Below are 15,604 nucleotides of genomic sequence, written 5' to 3' on the forward strand. Positions count from 1 at the left end.
CCCGAGAAGTGATCGTGTTAACTTCTGACCTTGTACTTCAGCGTGGCTCCGATATATCAAAGAGAGACTGATATATCTGTGTTTGTTGACCTGTGATTACACAGCCATGACCTTTTCGCAGATGGCTGTGGAGCCATTGATCCTGACTGTGATTCACTTTCAAAGCTCATTAGTTGAAAATTGCTGTGTTTACACTGGAGGGGATTTCCTTGTGACTCTTACCATTTTTAACTTTTGAACTAGAGTCTGCTGTGCTTTTTGACGTTTTCTTGTGTGACATGATTTCCACCAATTTGCTGTTCATTCTTCATATCAAAATTTTTGACAGAAAGTCTGCCTGTTGTGTCTGCACGGTGCTATTCGGGAGGCTGACTCACCTCGGTAACTTAATGCACAGAGTCAGCTTCTTACCCCTAACTGCCCCACTAGCTCCTGAAGACGTAAATTGGATGAGAAAGCAAAATGCCAGGTTATATGCAACTAAGGTAGCAGGAGGATTAAAAACAGGCAGCTATGTGCCTGGATCAGAGCATCTCTCCTGGTCAGGGTGAAGCTTTTCAATTCCTGGTGCAAAAATTACCTAAGGACTTAACACGGGTGAACAAGGGCCCATCAAAGGACATAGTGAAGTTCCTCTATTACTTGTGGATTTTCAATGATTGTTTTAACCTAAGCCTTAAGCTAAATGCATAAAAGGGTTGTCATGCATGTTTTACAAACCTACAGAACATTTTTTTAATCTTTTTTTGTATCTATAATTGAAAACTATGGTGGGTTAACTATATTATCAGTATGTTTGGATAAAAGGGTGCAGTATTGCTTTATCAGCTATAATGCTTAACCAGTAACACAATTTTTAACAGATGAATAACATAGCGAAGTAGAAAAACAGCTGCAGAAACCAAAATTGTTTTATATATCAGTCTGTGCTCTGATATAGATGTACTCACCTCTGCTCTGGAATTTGGGTATTTCACCACCTGAGTCAGTAGGAGTTAACTCTGTTTTAGAGCCAATTGAGGAAGTGCAGTTTTGGGCTTCATTCGCTAAATTTCTTTAACCACATGATTAGAATAGACCAAATAGAGCTTATATCAGATATCGGGGAAAAAAAGATTTGCAAATACAAGCCAGTAAATTAAATAATAAATAAAGCAAGCTTGCAGTTCAAGTGTCTGGGATCTGTAAAATTCAAAATAAATCAGCTCCATGACTAAACAAGTCAAAGTAGTGCTGGACCATAATGCATATTACTCCCAGGAGCTGTAAAGTGACCGCATATCAAAAATTACTGTGTGAATAACACCCCAAATCAGCAGTACCTGTTAGGTGAAGAGGTCACAGCAGAAAAGGTAAAAAATATAGCAAAAGGTCCGATGTGAAAATACCAGTACCATAAAATAAGAAGTAGAAAAGTAAAGAAAGTAGACAGAGAGAAAAGATAGAGTAAGATAGATAGAATAGCCTTATTTATTCAAACTTTCACCTCTGTGGTTGCTTTTTTGTCTGTGGAACTGGATATTATTAGCTAAAGGACAACTGTGCAGAAGAATTATGTAAAGAAATGCTGTGATGTAATGCAGGAACAGTCAGACAGAGCTCCACGATGAAAGGACACTGTTATGACTCTTTGTGCTTATGGCAACCTCTTGCTCCGCTCCGGCCATGTGCTGCTTACTCATATTTGTTGCTCACATACTCTTAGAGTTGGCGCTCTTTCAAGGACTTCAATGCTTACTCTAACTGCAAAAACACTCTCAGAAGGAGCTGTTGTGCACTCACGTGTTGGTAATACGCACACCGGAGCGTACTCACACAGAGGATTCCTGACATTTACCTCCTGTGTCTCAGGCATGCCCTTATATGGTCAGAATGATCAATACTTACGACATGTTTTATCACAAGCCTTCTTCCAAACATTCCTGCCCTCTTGACTCCTACTGGAGACACAAAGCAGAGGGCTGGGAGCTCATGCGTCTCTGCTATAGCTACATTTTCTCTCTTAATGTAGCTCATTTGAACTAAGCTCTCAACCTGCTTGGTAAGGATATCGTCCCTGGAAGCCCTTTAAAGCCCAAACTAAGCTCGTATTCATGCCTGGATTTTCCTCTCAGTCAAGCTGACAATAAGCCATGCGCTACTGTGCCTTCATAAGGGGGAAAGTTCTGTGGAGGTGCCACACTCATCCCCCAAAGCCACCCTCAGGGACAGCAGTGTTTGGGTTCAGCTCCACTGCCTGAGATAATGTGGGTCTGCTGTCTGAAATCCCGCTCCAGTGGCTTGTGCCTGGCCACCTGCTGGTTCTGCTGGTGAGGATGGACAGCCTGGAGCCCAGACCTAACCTACATAGGCAACATGTCTCTATCCCTGAACTGCACATGCACACATGCAGCAGAGTAGAGTTCAATTCCATTTACCTCCCAACCAGAACAAACCAGTGAAGTTAATACAATCCTGAAAACTGCACCTCATACAGAAGAAGGCTCACTAAGAGGATTTATTTCTTCTGAAAGAGATAGGCTGTTAAATAACGTGTGTGTGTATTTGGTGATAGCAAATTCCCTATTTGGATTATTTCAGCTCCTTCTCAGTGCTGTTTGATGGTATTTTTTTTAATACTGAGATCCTCTTTCCACCCTGTTTGGTCTGCTAATTCTCTAAAAAGCCCAAAGTTGACAGCAACCTCACTGTGGCACTGAGCTAAAATCAGTGGGCTTGCATTTGAAATGTATAGAGCAACAGATCAAATTAAGAACTTAGTGACTCCGTGAGATCAGAGGGGAACATTCATTTTAATTAAGGCAATTATTATGTCACACCCTTAACCATCTTGCTGCTAAACTTGCAGGGCTAATGCTATTTCTGCATGAATTAAAGTCTTATTAATATTTGGACAAAAGTGACTAAATGCTTTGATCGTGTTTTGAAATGTTGGTGATACTCGTGTGGAGGCATTTACTGTCAGCTCACTGTACCTTCCTTGTTTCACTCTTGTCTTGACACTTTTTCTCTTTCTTTACTTTCTCCAGAGTCTGTGAACAGGTGAGAGAGGGACACTGTCTGCCCCACTGTCCAGCGACACCATGAGCTGGAGCTTCCTCACGCGGCTGCTGGAGGAGATCCACAACCACTCCACCTTCGTGGGGAAGCTGTGGCTCACCGTGCTCATCGTCTTCCGCATTGTTCTTACTGCCGTTGGGGGAGAGTCCATCTACTACGACGAACAGAGCAAGTTTGTTTGCAACTCAGGCCAGCCAGGCTGTGAGAATGTCTGCTATGATGCCTTCGCCCCTCTGTCTCACGTCCGCTTTTGGGTCTTCCAGATTATCTTGGTGGCAATGCCTTCTCTCATGTACATGGGCTATGCTGTCAACAGAATTGCACGATTAGATGAAGCCAAAGGAGGAGCTGGATCTGTTGCTGTTAGGACAGGAGGAGGGGGCTACACGCACAGAAAACCTAGGAAAATGTGCTTTGGAGCAAGACAGCACCGAGGCATTGAGGAGACAGAGGAAGACCAGGAGGATGATCCAATGATCTATGAGGTGCCGGAGATCGAGCCCCCAAAAAGGCCACGGGACCCACTGCAGCCCACACCCAGACCCAAAATCCGACATGATGGGCGTAAGCGAATCCGAGATGAAGGGCTAATGCGGGTCTATGTTTTGCAGCTGGTGACTCGTACGGTGTTGGAGGCTGGTTTCCTTACAGGCCAGTATTTGCTGTATGGTTTCCGTGTGATGCCCATATTTGTGTGCTCAGGGAAACCTTGTCCACACAGTGTTGATTGCTTTGTGTCGAGGCCTACAGAGAAGACCATTTTCCTGCGCATCATGTATGGTGTCACTGTCCTTTGCCTCACACTCAATGTTTGGGAAATGCTCCATTTGGGCATTGGTTCCATTTGTGACATTCTTCGCCGTCGCCGCTGCCCACCTCAGGAGGATGAGTACCAGCTGGGCCTGTTGGGTACCAGTGGGGGTGTGGAGGGCTCAGTAGGGGCAGCAGGTCCTGAGGCAGGTTCTGAGGGAGGCGTAGGAGGAGATGGTGCTGCCGATTATGTTGGCTACCCCTTCTCGTGGAACACCCCGTCAGCTCCACCTGGTTACAACATTGTTGTGAAGCCAGAACAGATGCCCTACACAGATCTTAGCAACGCTAAGATGGCATGCAAACAGAACAGGGCTAACATTGCCCAGGAGGAGCAGCAGCAGTTTGGCAGCAATGAGGACAATTTCCCCACTGGAGGAGAGGCCCGTGTAGCCCTGAACAAAGACATGATCCAGCAGGCTCATGAGCAACTGGAGGCAGCTATCCAGGCCTACAGTCAGCAGCACCGGGCAGAGGAGCAGCTTGGGGACAACCAGGATGACAAGCCCCAAAGTAACATTATCCAGGCCCAACCTCAGCCACAACCCCAGCCTCAGAAAGAGCGCAAGCATAGATTTAAGCATGGGAAAGGCGGGAGCAGTGGAGGTGGAAGCAGCAGCAACAGTAGCAGCAGCAAATCAGGAGAGGGCAAGCCCTCTGTATGGATTTAACCCCAGAAACAGTGACCCGTATTGAAAACATGTAAATATTGGAGACTGGATGATGAGCTGTTGCAATGTTACTTGGATATTTAAACACCATTATGCCTTACAGAATCCTGCAAGCTGGAGAAGATGCGTGTTTGCGTATAATGGTGTGTAAAGAAAAAAGAGAGAGAAAAAAACATGTGATATTGCAGCTGACAAATTGTTTTGTCTGGGTAATCACTGTTTAACTTGAAACATCACACCAACACAAACTATGTTAGGCTACAGTCTGTCGTTTACATGTGTCGTTCTTCTCAAGTCCCAAAGCAGATTATTGACCTCTGTTTTCTTCCCGTTCACCCTTTCAGGAGAATCCCAGGATCATAATGTGTTCTCTTGCAAAATTAGACTGATTCCAAATTTCGATGATCACAATGTAAATGCAATAAAATGATGCATGATTCCATGGTGCCGCCCAAAGGATTGGCTTTATAGTGCAGTGAGAAGATCAGCTTCCTGAAGGTTGTGTCCTGTCACTCATGTTCCATGTCTGCTTCATTAATAATGTTATATTGCTGTGACTTTGCATTTGACCGTGTGTTTGTAAATGTTTGTTGTGTATTTTTTGATAACAGTAGTACACCAGCTGCTACAGAAACCTATGAGTACAGCTGGTGGATTTTTATCCAGTCTACATCTGAAATTATCTGTGAAAAAATAAATAATAAGGTGCAGAAGCAATCCAGATTTTATAGTTTATTCTTAAATATCTCATTTTCTCCTTATGGCTTTTCATGGCTCAGTACCATCGTTCCTCTATCTGCCTTGTGTTTGGCTGCCCCCTGGTGGTGTCTTCAATGGGGCTTGATACTGAGGAGAAGATACCAGTTGCCAATGCTACCTGCATCCAGCAACACCTTAACCAGCTGTAATGTTCCTTTTCTATTGACAATACTTGTATCACTTATGTCTTCCCAGTGCTACAAGTCCAGTGTTAGATGCACAAGGCTGCAATATTACAACATTGTAATGGAAAAGGTTTAAAGCCATTACTATAACACAGTGAGACCAAACACTGTCTGTGTGATGCAAGTTGTCAGTGCCAAGATTTTATGCTAGGCTGCCACGAAGCCTGGTTGTTTGTAGCTTTGGAATACTGTGGCCATGCTACTCCACTTGTGGAAATATGCCTATGTGAGACCAACCCTTTTGTAAAAGTCATTTTTCTTTTTTTTTCCTTCTTTTTTTGTACAACAGTATGTCTTGCATTTTTTCATATGGGATTTAAAATGATAAAACTTCAAAATGGAGTCAAATTTTATGTTCCAGACAGTGTTTTATATGAAAACACTCTGTTTTTCAATTAAAGTTTTGTTTTGTTTTGTAAAATAAATAAACAAAAAACAAGATCTTTTGAAAATGAATTAGCTGTATGAATATTTATGTTTATTGTGATTTAAATTGCCTTCTAATTGTAAAGAAAATGTTAAATAGGACATAGTATATTTTTATAATATGTTAACTACAGTGACTTAAAGAAGTAAAGAAAAAACAGTCTTTTCCTTGTATGTTGCCGTATCAGTATTTAATGTATGTAAAAAAAAAAACCTCTGGGCTGTATTTTAATAAACAGTGTCACTCCTTTTTCAACACTGGTCTGAGATCTGCTGAACACCGTTGTGGGTCATTGAATCCAAGTGCCAAGTAATTCAAATAATTCGAGCTGCACAGTAGCTTCCCAAACAAGCTGTATGAAGGCAGGAGGAAAAACAATTAAAAAAGAAAGTAAATAAAGCTGATTTAATACATTTCATGTTAAAAGTCTACAATTCTCTCAGTAAACATTAAATGAGTTAAACAAAGCATCACTCGTGAAGCAGTGGCTGAACACATAGCTTTCTAAATATGGAATACAGTGCAGCAGAGTGCTTGAAAAACCTTTTTGGATTGTTCACCACTGGGCTCCACATGTCTATTCATCAAGCCCAGCCATCATTAGACAGACATAAGTCACCCGAAGCAATCCAACCAGCCTTACCCAAAGCAGTGATTGGCTTGTCTGAAGCGACCCTAATCCCAAAGAGCCATAGGTGATTTACTGAGAATTTGCCGGTCCCTGTCAGTCTTTTCCCTACAAGGCATATCAACCCTCATTACATTCTTCTCCAGTAAGCAAAGTTTCTCCACTGCTGCTGTTTTTTTGAGAGAAGGCAATAAGATCCAGCAGGGACCACAAGAGGGCGACATCCTGTTAAATAAATGACATCTTCAGGAGTGAATGAGAGCGAGTAAAGGCCATTCTGTTAGAGTGCCACGAGGGTACTCAGCGACCCCATCTGCTTAGATCTTGATGACTGCCAGCTTGTGTTTATATATTCAAAACATCTCCAAGTTGTATTGTTGAGAAACTGAGAAATTTGGCCAGCTATCCAGGTCAAAAGAACTACCCTGTGGCACATTTGTGTGTTTGGCATGACCTGTTTTCTGTGCTGAGTGACTGGAGAAAAAAAATAGAATACTAAAACAGAAAGTGTTCACAAATGGAGTTTATGCCCCTATGTATTCTGTCCTTGTTATCTACAGTAACATCCACTATTAACCAAACATCTCCAAAATCTTATAACAAGGGCTTTTTTTCTTAGAAAAATACAAGAAAAAAAAAGTTAAGATAAACTAAGATGCCCTGTCTGATACACAATAGTGTGAATATGTGTTTTAGCTTTGTGGCAGTGGATTTACAAGACAATAGAAAAAATTCTCAATACAAAAGTGTTTAATCCTCCAGCTCTCGCTGCATGTCTGTGTAGAATTCTTACATAAAAGATTATGTTTGTACAAGTACTTCAGAAGCTACTTATCACAATTTTTGCACAACTATTTATAAGCATAGTGAGGTCAATAATTGTATCTGACTTTTTAACCCCTGAGCTACCAAGCCACTTAAATAACTACATTATATTCCTCATACTGTTTCTATATCTGTGATAGATATTCTATTATATGTTAAATTAAATAATTATGGTCTTCCATTATTTTTTATATCACTGAAGATTGATAAAAATCAATCTTGATAGTCATGATAAAAATCTCTGACTTTTATCATGACTTTGGTCACTTTTAGTCATTATTCTGCTGCAGTAAATCTTGCTACTTTACTTTCTACTTTATATATATATATATATATATATATATATATATATATATATATATATATATATATATATACATAATCCAAATACATATAGATTGCTTTAAAAAACCTCCTATTATATCTTGTCACATCACTGTGCCAATTCATGTTAATGAAAAATAGTAGCAGTATGAAGCATTTTAACAATTAAAATGATTAACGATATATATCAGTATAAATCTGGGATCATAAATAATCCCACTTGGTCACTTGAGGGTTAAAAATTTTCAGCAAACTAAATTAACTTGAATGACAGTGGCTGGATTGGCAGTACTGGCAAAATGATGAGGTGCGGGTATTTATGCTCAAACATTTTATGACATAATGTAGTGAGAGAAAGATTTTGCAGTTAAAGACAATAGAAATTCCAGGAAACATAAACACACCTTGTGATTTTCAAGAAACTTTAAGGCTGAAAGACTCTCGTCACAGTTGGAAGATTTTGGTCTCAGTTGAATTATCAAAGAAGAAGAAAGAGGTATGTGGGAACTTTTCTGGAAAACCATAACTGGTCTTGTCAGCATCTGGGGGAGGAGCAATGTTCACACATTTAAAAAAATATTTTTTTTTAAATGGCTGTTTCGGATTAAATGTTTTGTGATTGTTCACAAAAACAGCTGTGTTGTTCCCTTAGATGTTTCCTCTAGTTAATTGTGTAGGTTGTGACAAATGAAAGAAAATGTGCTGAAAAACTCAGATTCTCATTTGAGTGTTTTTCTATGCCTTTTTGTAAAATATATATTTCTTTGAGTGCCATTGTTGTGTCCCTTTTTTCATATTCTTCAGCGAATGCATTTGATTTGCATGTGAAAGGGCCTATTTTACTATAAAAAAAATAAATCAAAAGATACATTACATAAAGTCTCTGCATCTTTTGTTTTGGGTTCACAGCCAGTAAAATGGTTTCCCTGGGCCTGTTCTTCGTACGTCGCTTACTACATCCAAGATCAAATGACACATCCAAGATCAAATCATCGCGCTAACTCTGAGCTCGCTATTCCGGTTCCCCGAACACACCTGTTGTTGACGATTAGTATAGCTGGATGAAGTAATGTGAGATCACTGGGTGGCCCAACAGGGGCTACGCATCGATAGAAACATTGATCGGCAACCCTTTGATTGGTCGGCGAAAATGTCGAAGGAGCGCGCTCGGTATTCTTCGGCAGCAGAGCAAGAACTCTTGAGTGAGGGATTTTAGGAGTTTCAGAGTCTAATTAAAACGCAAGGGAACACTGCAAAGGCTGCAAAAGCAAGGAGAGAGGGCTGGCAGAAAGTTGCTGACAAATTAAACTCGTAAGTAATTTAATAATAACAATAATAATGGAGTGGATCTATATAGCGCTCTTCAAGGCACCCAAAGCGTTTTACAATGCCACTATTCAGTCACTCTCACATTCACACACTGGTAGCTGTCACAGCTGCCCTGGGGCAGACTGACAGAAGCCAGGCTGCCATATCGCGCCATCGGCCCCTCTGGCCAACACCAGTAGGTGGTAGGGTAGATTTATCATATCACACTATATTATCCAATATTATATTACATTATATTATATTACATTATGTTATATTATATCCCCTTTCACATTAGAGCCACAACAGGACCCACTAGAACATGGGAACAAGTAAAAGTGAAATATAAGAATATTCTACAGAATGGTAATATTGATCACTTATATTGCTTTTCGTCTCTTGGACAGAGACCCTGAAATAATCTGTTTGTTTGTTTATAACAGCAACCAAGAAAAGGGGCAGCGCAAAAAAAGACAGGTGGTGGTCCTGCACCCCCTCGTCAACAAGTTGGTTAAGTAAATAATACCCTCACGGGAAAATCGATATCTCTCTATGAGCACACTGTCGCGCTGAGCTAAAGGATCCTGTCTGTCCCGCAATATACGCTGGATTCTGAGGACTCTCCTTATCAATCTTGCACCTTCCGCAATGGGTTTCTCGCGTATACGGACAGGACATGGCTGCGACAGGCTTCCCAAATCCACCTTCGCTTTTATAGCCGTGGTCTCCCATCTTGATTACACGAAGTAAATTGCAATTACTACTCTGAAATCTGAATTACATCTGTAATAATCACATACATGTAATAGAATGTTAATAGTACATTTCCCTTTTTTAGGAAATGACCTGTATGTATCTGTGTGACATCAATAAAAGGATCAAGTGCTGCATTATCTTTAGTTACATTGATGTTATTTATTTATGGTACAACAGTGGTAAAATATCGCTGTTGCTTTCGTATACATGAAGCGGAAATACCTGAGTGGCCGCGATCTAATCCTGTTTACATAAAGTAAACCTGCTCCCGAGCAGGTTTACGCTTACGGCTCTGTTGCTATGACAGCAAGTCCCGGATGGGCTTCGAAGAACCGAACGATCCAGGATCACGCGAAATCGTCAACAGTCAAATCCGGCTAACTTACTTAGCGAGGTACGAAGAACGGGCCCCCTGTCCTGACACACTGAGTGTTGTCCTCTTCCTGTTGTCAACACAAGATTTGTGTTTGATTTTGATTGGTGAAAAGCAGGAGGCCCCCACCATCCTATCAGGATAATTACAGTCACACAAGTTGATATCACCGGCAGGAACAACCGACGAGATTGAAGAGATGTCATTTCAGTTTGTGTCACCCCTGACATTTTGTTTGTCGCTTTGGTTTGTCGTTCACTTGGTGAGTTTGTGAGGAGAGAACATGTGAGTCTTTGAGGCCTAGTGTTTCCTCCAAATAGCCCCTGACTCAAAAAGCTTTTATATAAAAATGAATATATCCTCACTCTCTTTTTTCATCAAGTTCAGAGTCTAGAGAATACACAACAAAAAATGGAAAGTAGACAGTGCATTTTTGTTATTTGCTGATATAAAAAGGGTCCCTGGAGAGAGTAGCCTGGGGGAACAAGTGGAGTGCTGCAGCTGGGTGTTCAAACAAGGTCACTGCTACTATGACTGGAATCCCACGAGCAATGTCTGGGATAGGAACTTGTGGCAGCGGGCTATTTTGTCTATAAAGAAACAAACATTAGAGCCCCTAATTGGCTAGATGCACTGACCCTATTTGTATGTCATTTTAAAGAAATTTTACACAGTTTCTCTAAGCGGGCATGGGGCTGCCCTAGTAGCCTACTTTTGGAATTTGTTTTACAAAGTCTATGAATTCACAACCACATGTTTGAATGTGTGCTTCATTTACAAGAAGGGAAGAAGAATGTGCAGTAAAATATAGGCCATCAATATCACAACTGGACAAAAACATGATCAAATATTAATTCTAATAATAAATTAAAAACACAATGTACCCATCTTCTCCCAGCAGAATAAGAAAACATGTACAAAAAGCTCAAATAATCTCAACATGCCACAACTCACTATACGCAATGGCCTCCACAGTCACCAGATCTCAATCAGATAAGCTTTTGGATATGGTGGAATAAAACATTTGCTTCATGGATGTGTAGTTAATGAATCTCCATCACATCAATATTGAACACAATATTTGAGGAATGTTTCCAGCACTTTGTTGAAAGGTACTTCTGAAGTGAACAAAGGGGCTGTACTGTTTTTAATGATTCTAATTACACATCACTAATCAAAATTAAAATCTGGAAAGCTGCACAGCACCTCACGATGAAACCTATAAAAAGAAATGATTCATGTTTCCTTTATTACCTACCTGGGGGATATAGCTATCTATCTATAGATAACATAGACAAAAGTCATACGTCAGAAGTGACCAAAGCAGGTGGGTCATTACAGTATATGAGAGATTTAAAAGTGAAATACTGTACATTATATATACAGTGGAGAATTTGCTAAATTTGCTGTCCAGTTTTGGGTGCTATGGGAAAAGGCATGATCTGTAACTCAGGAACAATAGGATGTAGCAAGCGGTTTGGAGATGAAGGAAATAACTGTGCACTCACTTAAATATGATTGAGGGTTTAATATTTGATGTTATTTAAATGTTTTTGTATTTTTTTACTTCAAGTTTCTGATGCAAAGGATCAAGATAACATTCAAGTCATCTTTAAGCTGACAGAGTAACTATGCTCAAACAGCACTGCCAATCCCACGGTCAAAGTGCTGTGTTTTTGAGCAGGTGTATGTTTTTATAATGAAGTATGTAAAAATAATTTCAAGTTAAAATTTGGAAAATTGGAAACAACAATAACTTAAATAATAATTTAACCACTTGATTTAATGTATGCTTGTTTTACCCGACAGTAAATGTTAAATAAAATGGTTAAATAACTTAATACATTCTTAAAAGTCTTTTAATTCTTTTTTTAAATGAAAAAAGTTAATTTATGGTCCATTTCTAACTTTTGAAGTAAAGCACTGTGTGTCTGTGATCATTTCAAAGGTTGTGGACACAAGTAATGATTAATGGTTTGAGTTAAAAGTATATAAAACAGTGAAATAAAATAAATAATCTGCTCACTTGGAAAAGATGTTGCTGTCCTGCCAAAAACACACGTTTCTATTGCTAAATTAAAATACATCTTGCTTGCTTGGAAGTGCAAACAGTGTGGTATTTCTGGTTACAGTGGTTATGGACTGCATTTTTTTTAGCCGTGCGTGTCAGTGCAAATGAACCCACATCAAGATACCATCGGCCATCCTGACAAACTGAACCAACTGCATATAAATGTCTTTTCTTTTGCTTAAATTTCCATTGCCTTTGTTTGTATTGGCAGAATTTAGAAAATGATACCAGTCTATAGTGATTCTATTTATCACATTATAGTTTGCATCCAAACATCATGTCACATTTGGCCTCTGAGCTGAGTCTGTACAACATACTTGTGTTTTTGCTCCCTACCAAGAATTAACACCACAGTTCTTGACTGTTGCTCATTTTTGTTCATTTTTATTCTGACAGCTTGGTCCTTCAAGCTGGATCTCAACATCTCCCCCACTCGCCTCGGGAACATGACTGAAACAGTGCATGGGGGAGTCTGGGGCTCCTTAAGATAAAAGACCTCCACCCCAGTGGTTTTAAAAATGCTGTTTCAGGATGTAAAAAGCAGGACGTGATATATGCTGAGGTGTAACCTCTGAGGGAAATCTAAATATTTTGCAATGGATTTTAACTGCTATTTGTTTGTCCAGCTTGATTTGGTGATGGGCAATTTAAAGATTCTTCTCTTCTGAATGTCAAGGTAATCATGCAGAAGGAAAAGCCTCCATGAGGTTGTCTCCTCCATGGAATGTTTCATTACAAGATATAGTTAAATGTGCAAGTTATCCTCTGACTGTTCTTTATGATGTACCCATGGCTAAGACATAAACAATTTACCTTTACTCTGTCTTCTCGGAAGGCTTTCTGACATTAATAGGAGGAAAGTGTTTGTGCCAATACATCAGAAATTCCTTCATATCTGATAATCTGTGCTGGTTCTCCCAGTAGAGCTATTTTTTTTAAAGTTCATCCATCCATTATCTTCCACTTATCCTTATCAGAGCAGCAGAGGCCAGGAGCTTATCACAGCTACATATGAGCCGGGGCAAACCCTGGACAGGTCGCCAATGTGACACAGGGCTAACACAGAAAGCCACTGCAACCTTCTTGCTGTGAGGCAACAGTGCTAACCATCGTGGATGCATCGGAGAGCAACTTGGGGTTAGTATCTTGCCCAAGGATACTTGACATGCAGACTGGAGGAGCCAAGGGTCAAACCACCAACCTGACATGCATGAACTTCTGCATGCATGTCAAGTTCATACAAGAGAGAGGCAAAGCATGATAATGGATAAGAATTAACTGCAATTTTAGTGGGTGCAGAAAACATGTACAAGTCCCACATGCAAGGTTATTCTCTTTTATTGCACAGAGTACATAGCAGTAAGTCTTTTTTAAAAGGTTTGTATTCTATGTGTTAGCTAAAGTTGAATCAATATTGACAATTAATGCTGAGTTTACCTTGTGCCTTATATGAGTGGTCAATGGAGCTCCAATACCAGGATTCATCATGGAGCAAAGCCTCCATTTTAATCTAGTTGACCAAGAATATGAATATGTGTGGACCCTGATGAGGGAAGAATTAATTTTAATTACCTCATCATATACATCATCATCATAGACAGCATAAAGATTTGTGATACATTTGATTTTCAAATCGAATTATTCAGCTGTAACATGACAAACTGTACAAAATGAAGGTGACAGAAAATCAAGATAAAAATATGGGAAAACAGATACAATGCAGTTTGAAACGTTTATTTTTTTCAGTAATTATTCTGTAAAATTTTAACGGACTGATGGGATGTAACGATCTAAATCTGGATCCATGATCCTTATCCGTTCTGGATACATCTTGCAGTGCAAGTCGGCCCATACATCATTTGATGGTCCATTGTCATACCTGTGATACCTGCAGGTATCACACGTTCTGAGTAGAGCCACTGAGACTGATTTAGGTTTTCAGTGGAAAATATGTTGAGGTTCAGAATCAGAATTTCAGAAACTTAAAATGTTGTTTGACATAATTTAAAACTGAATCTCAATCTGTGAACTAATTTCAACATGAAATGTTCAGAACACGACCACGCTCTGTGCAGGCTGCATTTAAAAAGTATGTTTGAATTTAATTTAATTCCGTTTTAAAATCATTTCAACCTTAACTTCACTCAAATATTCACATCATCTCCAAACCCCAACCATCAGAGACATCTTTCCATTAGTGTGAACAGTTAAAACACAACAAATAAGTGATCAGTAATCATCAAACTTTACATGGATGTTGTGTTTTTGTTTTGTTTATTGTGATTACAACAGTAACTTACAGTAAGTGTTTCCAGTGCAGGGAAGCTGGCAGACAGTGTGACAGCTGCTTTACAGTCCACATGGAGTGATAAGTATGAATGAGGAAATGAGGGTTCATAAACTCACTAATCTTGATTACTGGAATGATGGTTTGACTACAATAAGATAGTCAGATCGACAAACATACTGACTCTAAAAAGTAATTCATCAGGCCTTTTACCACCACTTGATTAAATCCATGGCTGCAACATAAAAATTCTAATTTATTGATTAAGATAGACCTTCTAAGTTGCAAACTTTATTTTTTTGGGTTGTGTTGAATTAATAATGTTGGTAATTACATTGAATTAATTTTATATGTAATTTGAAATTAAATCCCAATGTTAGTGGGTTCAAAATAAAATTCAAGTTGTAATTACTTAAAGAAATTTAATACATAACTTATTTTTTTCCACTGTAACTTCTGATTTCAAATTCCCTCCCCTACTGACTTAACTAGCCCGGGCAAATTCACACATGTTGCGTTGCATGGTGCAAGCTTTTGTAAAAGACACATCAAGGTAAGTAACATTTCATTTACAAATAACAGTTCTACCAAAGCAAAACATTTGTGCTAGTCACCTGTAGTGGATTTGTGTATGATGTGATGCTCATACAGATAAGGAAATACTTTGCACTACCACATGTAGCTAATGCTAGCCATTCTAAACTTTAGCACAGCAGAGGATAAGACTTATAAAGTTTCATTTGACAAAAGTCTTCAGCTAGAGAGTGCAACTGTGGCTGGGAAAAGCATGGTTAAAGTTTTGCTACACAGTGCAATCTAATTTCGATCATAGGCTGATTTTGTTTTTCTTTTTACCAAAATTAGAAGCCTTTAAACTGTGAATAGTTTTGTCAGAGGGATAACCTAGAGGCTTCTTTTTTCCATCTGGGGTAGCCTTAGATCACTTCTATCCTCTTTAAATAATGTATTACAGCATTCATTAATGCAGTATAGCTAATAGTCTGCAAGGTTTAATTCTTCTCTTTCTGTGGTCTACAGATAAAGGAGGAGTTCAAGAGAATAACCACTGTAAGCCTTGAATAGCTACACTTGACCACTGCACCCCAAAACTGATGGATGT

The 15,604-nt window shown here is 39.4% G+C and overlaps 1 protein-coding gene across 6 annotated transcripts in view; it reads left to right on the forward strand.

Moving 5' to 3' along the window:
• Positions 1 to 6,267, forward strand: part of gjc1 (gap junction protein gamma 1) — a 44,587-nt gene extending 38,320 nt beyond the window's left edge. For all 6 annotated transcript variants that reach the window (XM_076883370.1, XM_004552348.2, XM_012919374.2 and 3 more), the window contains one exon: positions 3,030 to 6,267. In XM_076883370.1, the coding sequence (XP_076739485.1) occupies positions 3,084 to 4,541 (1,458 nt within the window). In that variant the 5' untranslated portion in view covers positions 3,030 to 3,083 and the 3' untranslated portion in view covers positions 4,542 to 6,267. The remainder of the gene's footprint in view (positions 1 to 3,029) is intronic.
• Positions 6,268 to 15,604: the final 9,337 nt, after the last annotated feature.

The sequence above is a fragment of the Maylandia zebra genome, linkage group LG4 (genome assembly GCF_041146795.1).
Source record: "Maylandia zebra isolate NMK-2024a linkage group LG4, Mzebra_GT3a, whole genome shotgun sequence".
Lineage (NCBI taxonomy): Eukaryota > Metazoa > Chordata > Actinopteri > Cichliformes > Cichlidae > Maylandia > Maylandia zebra.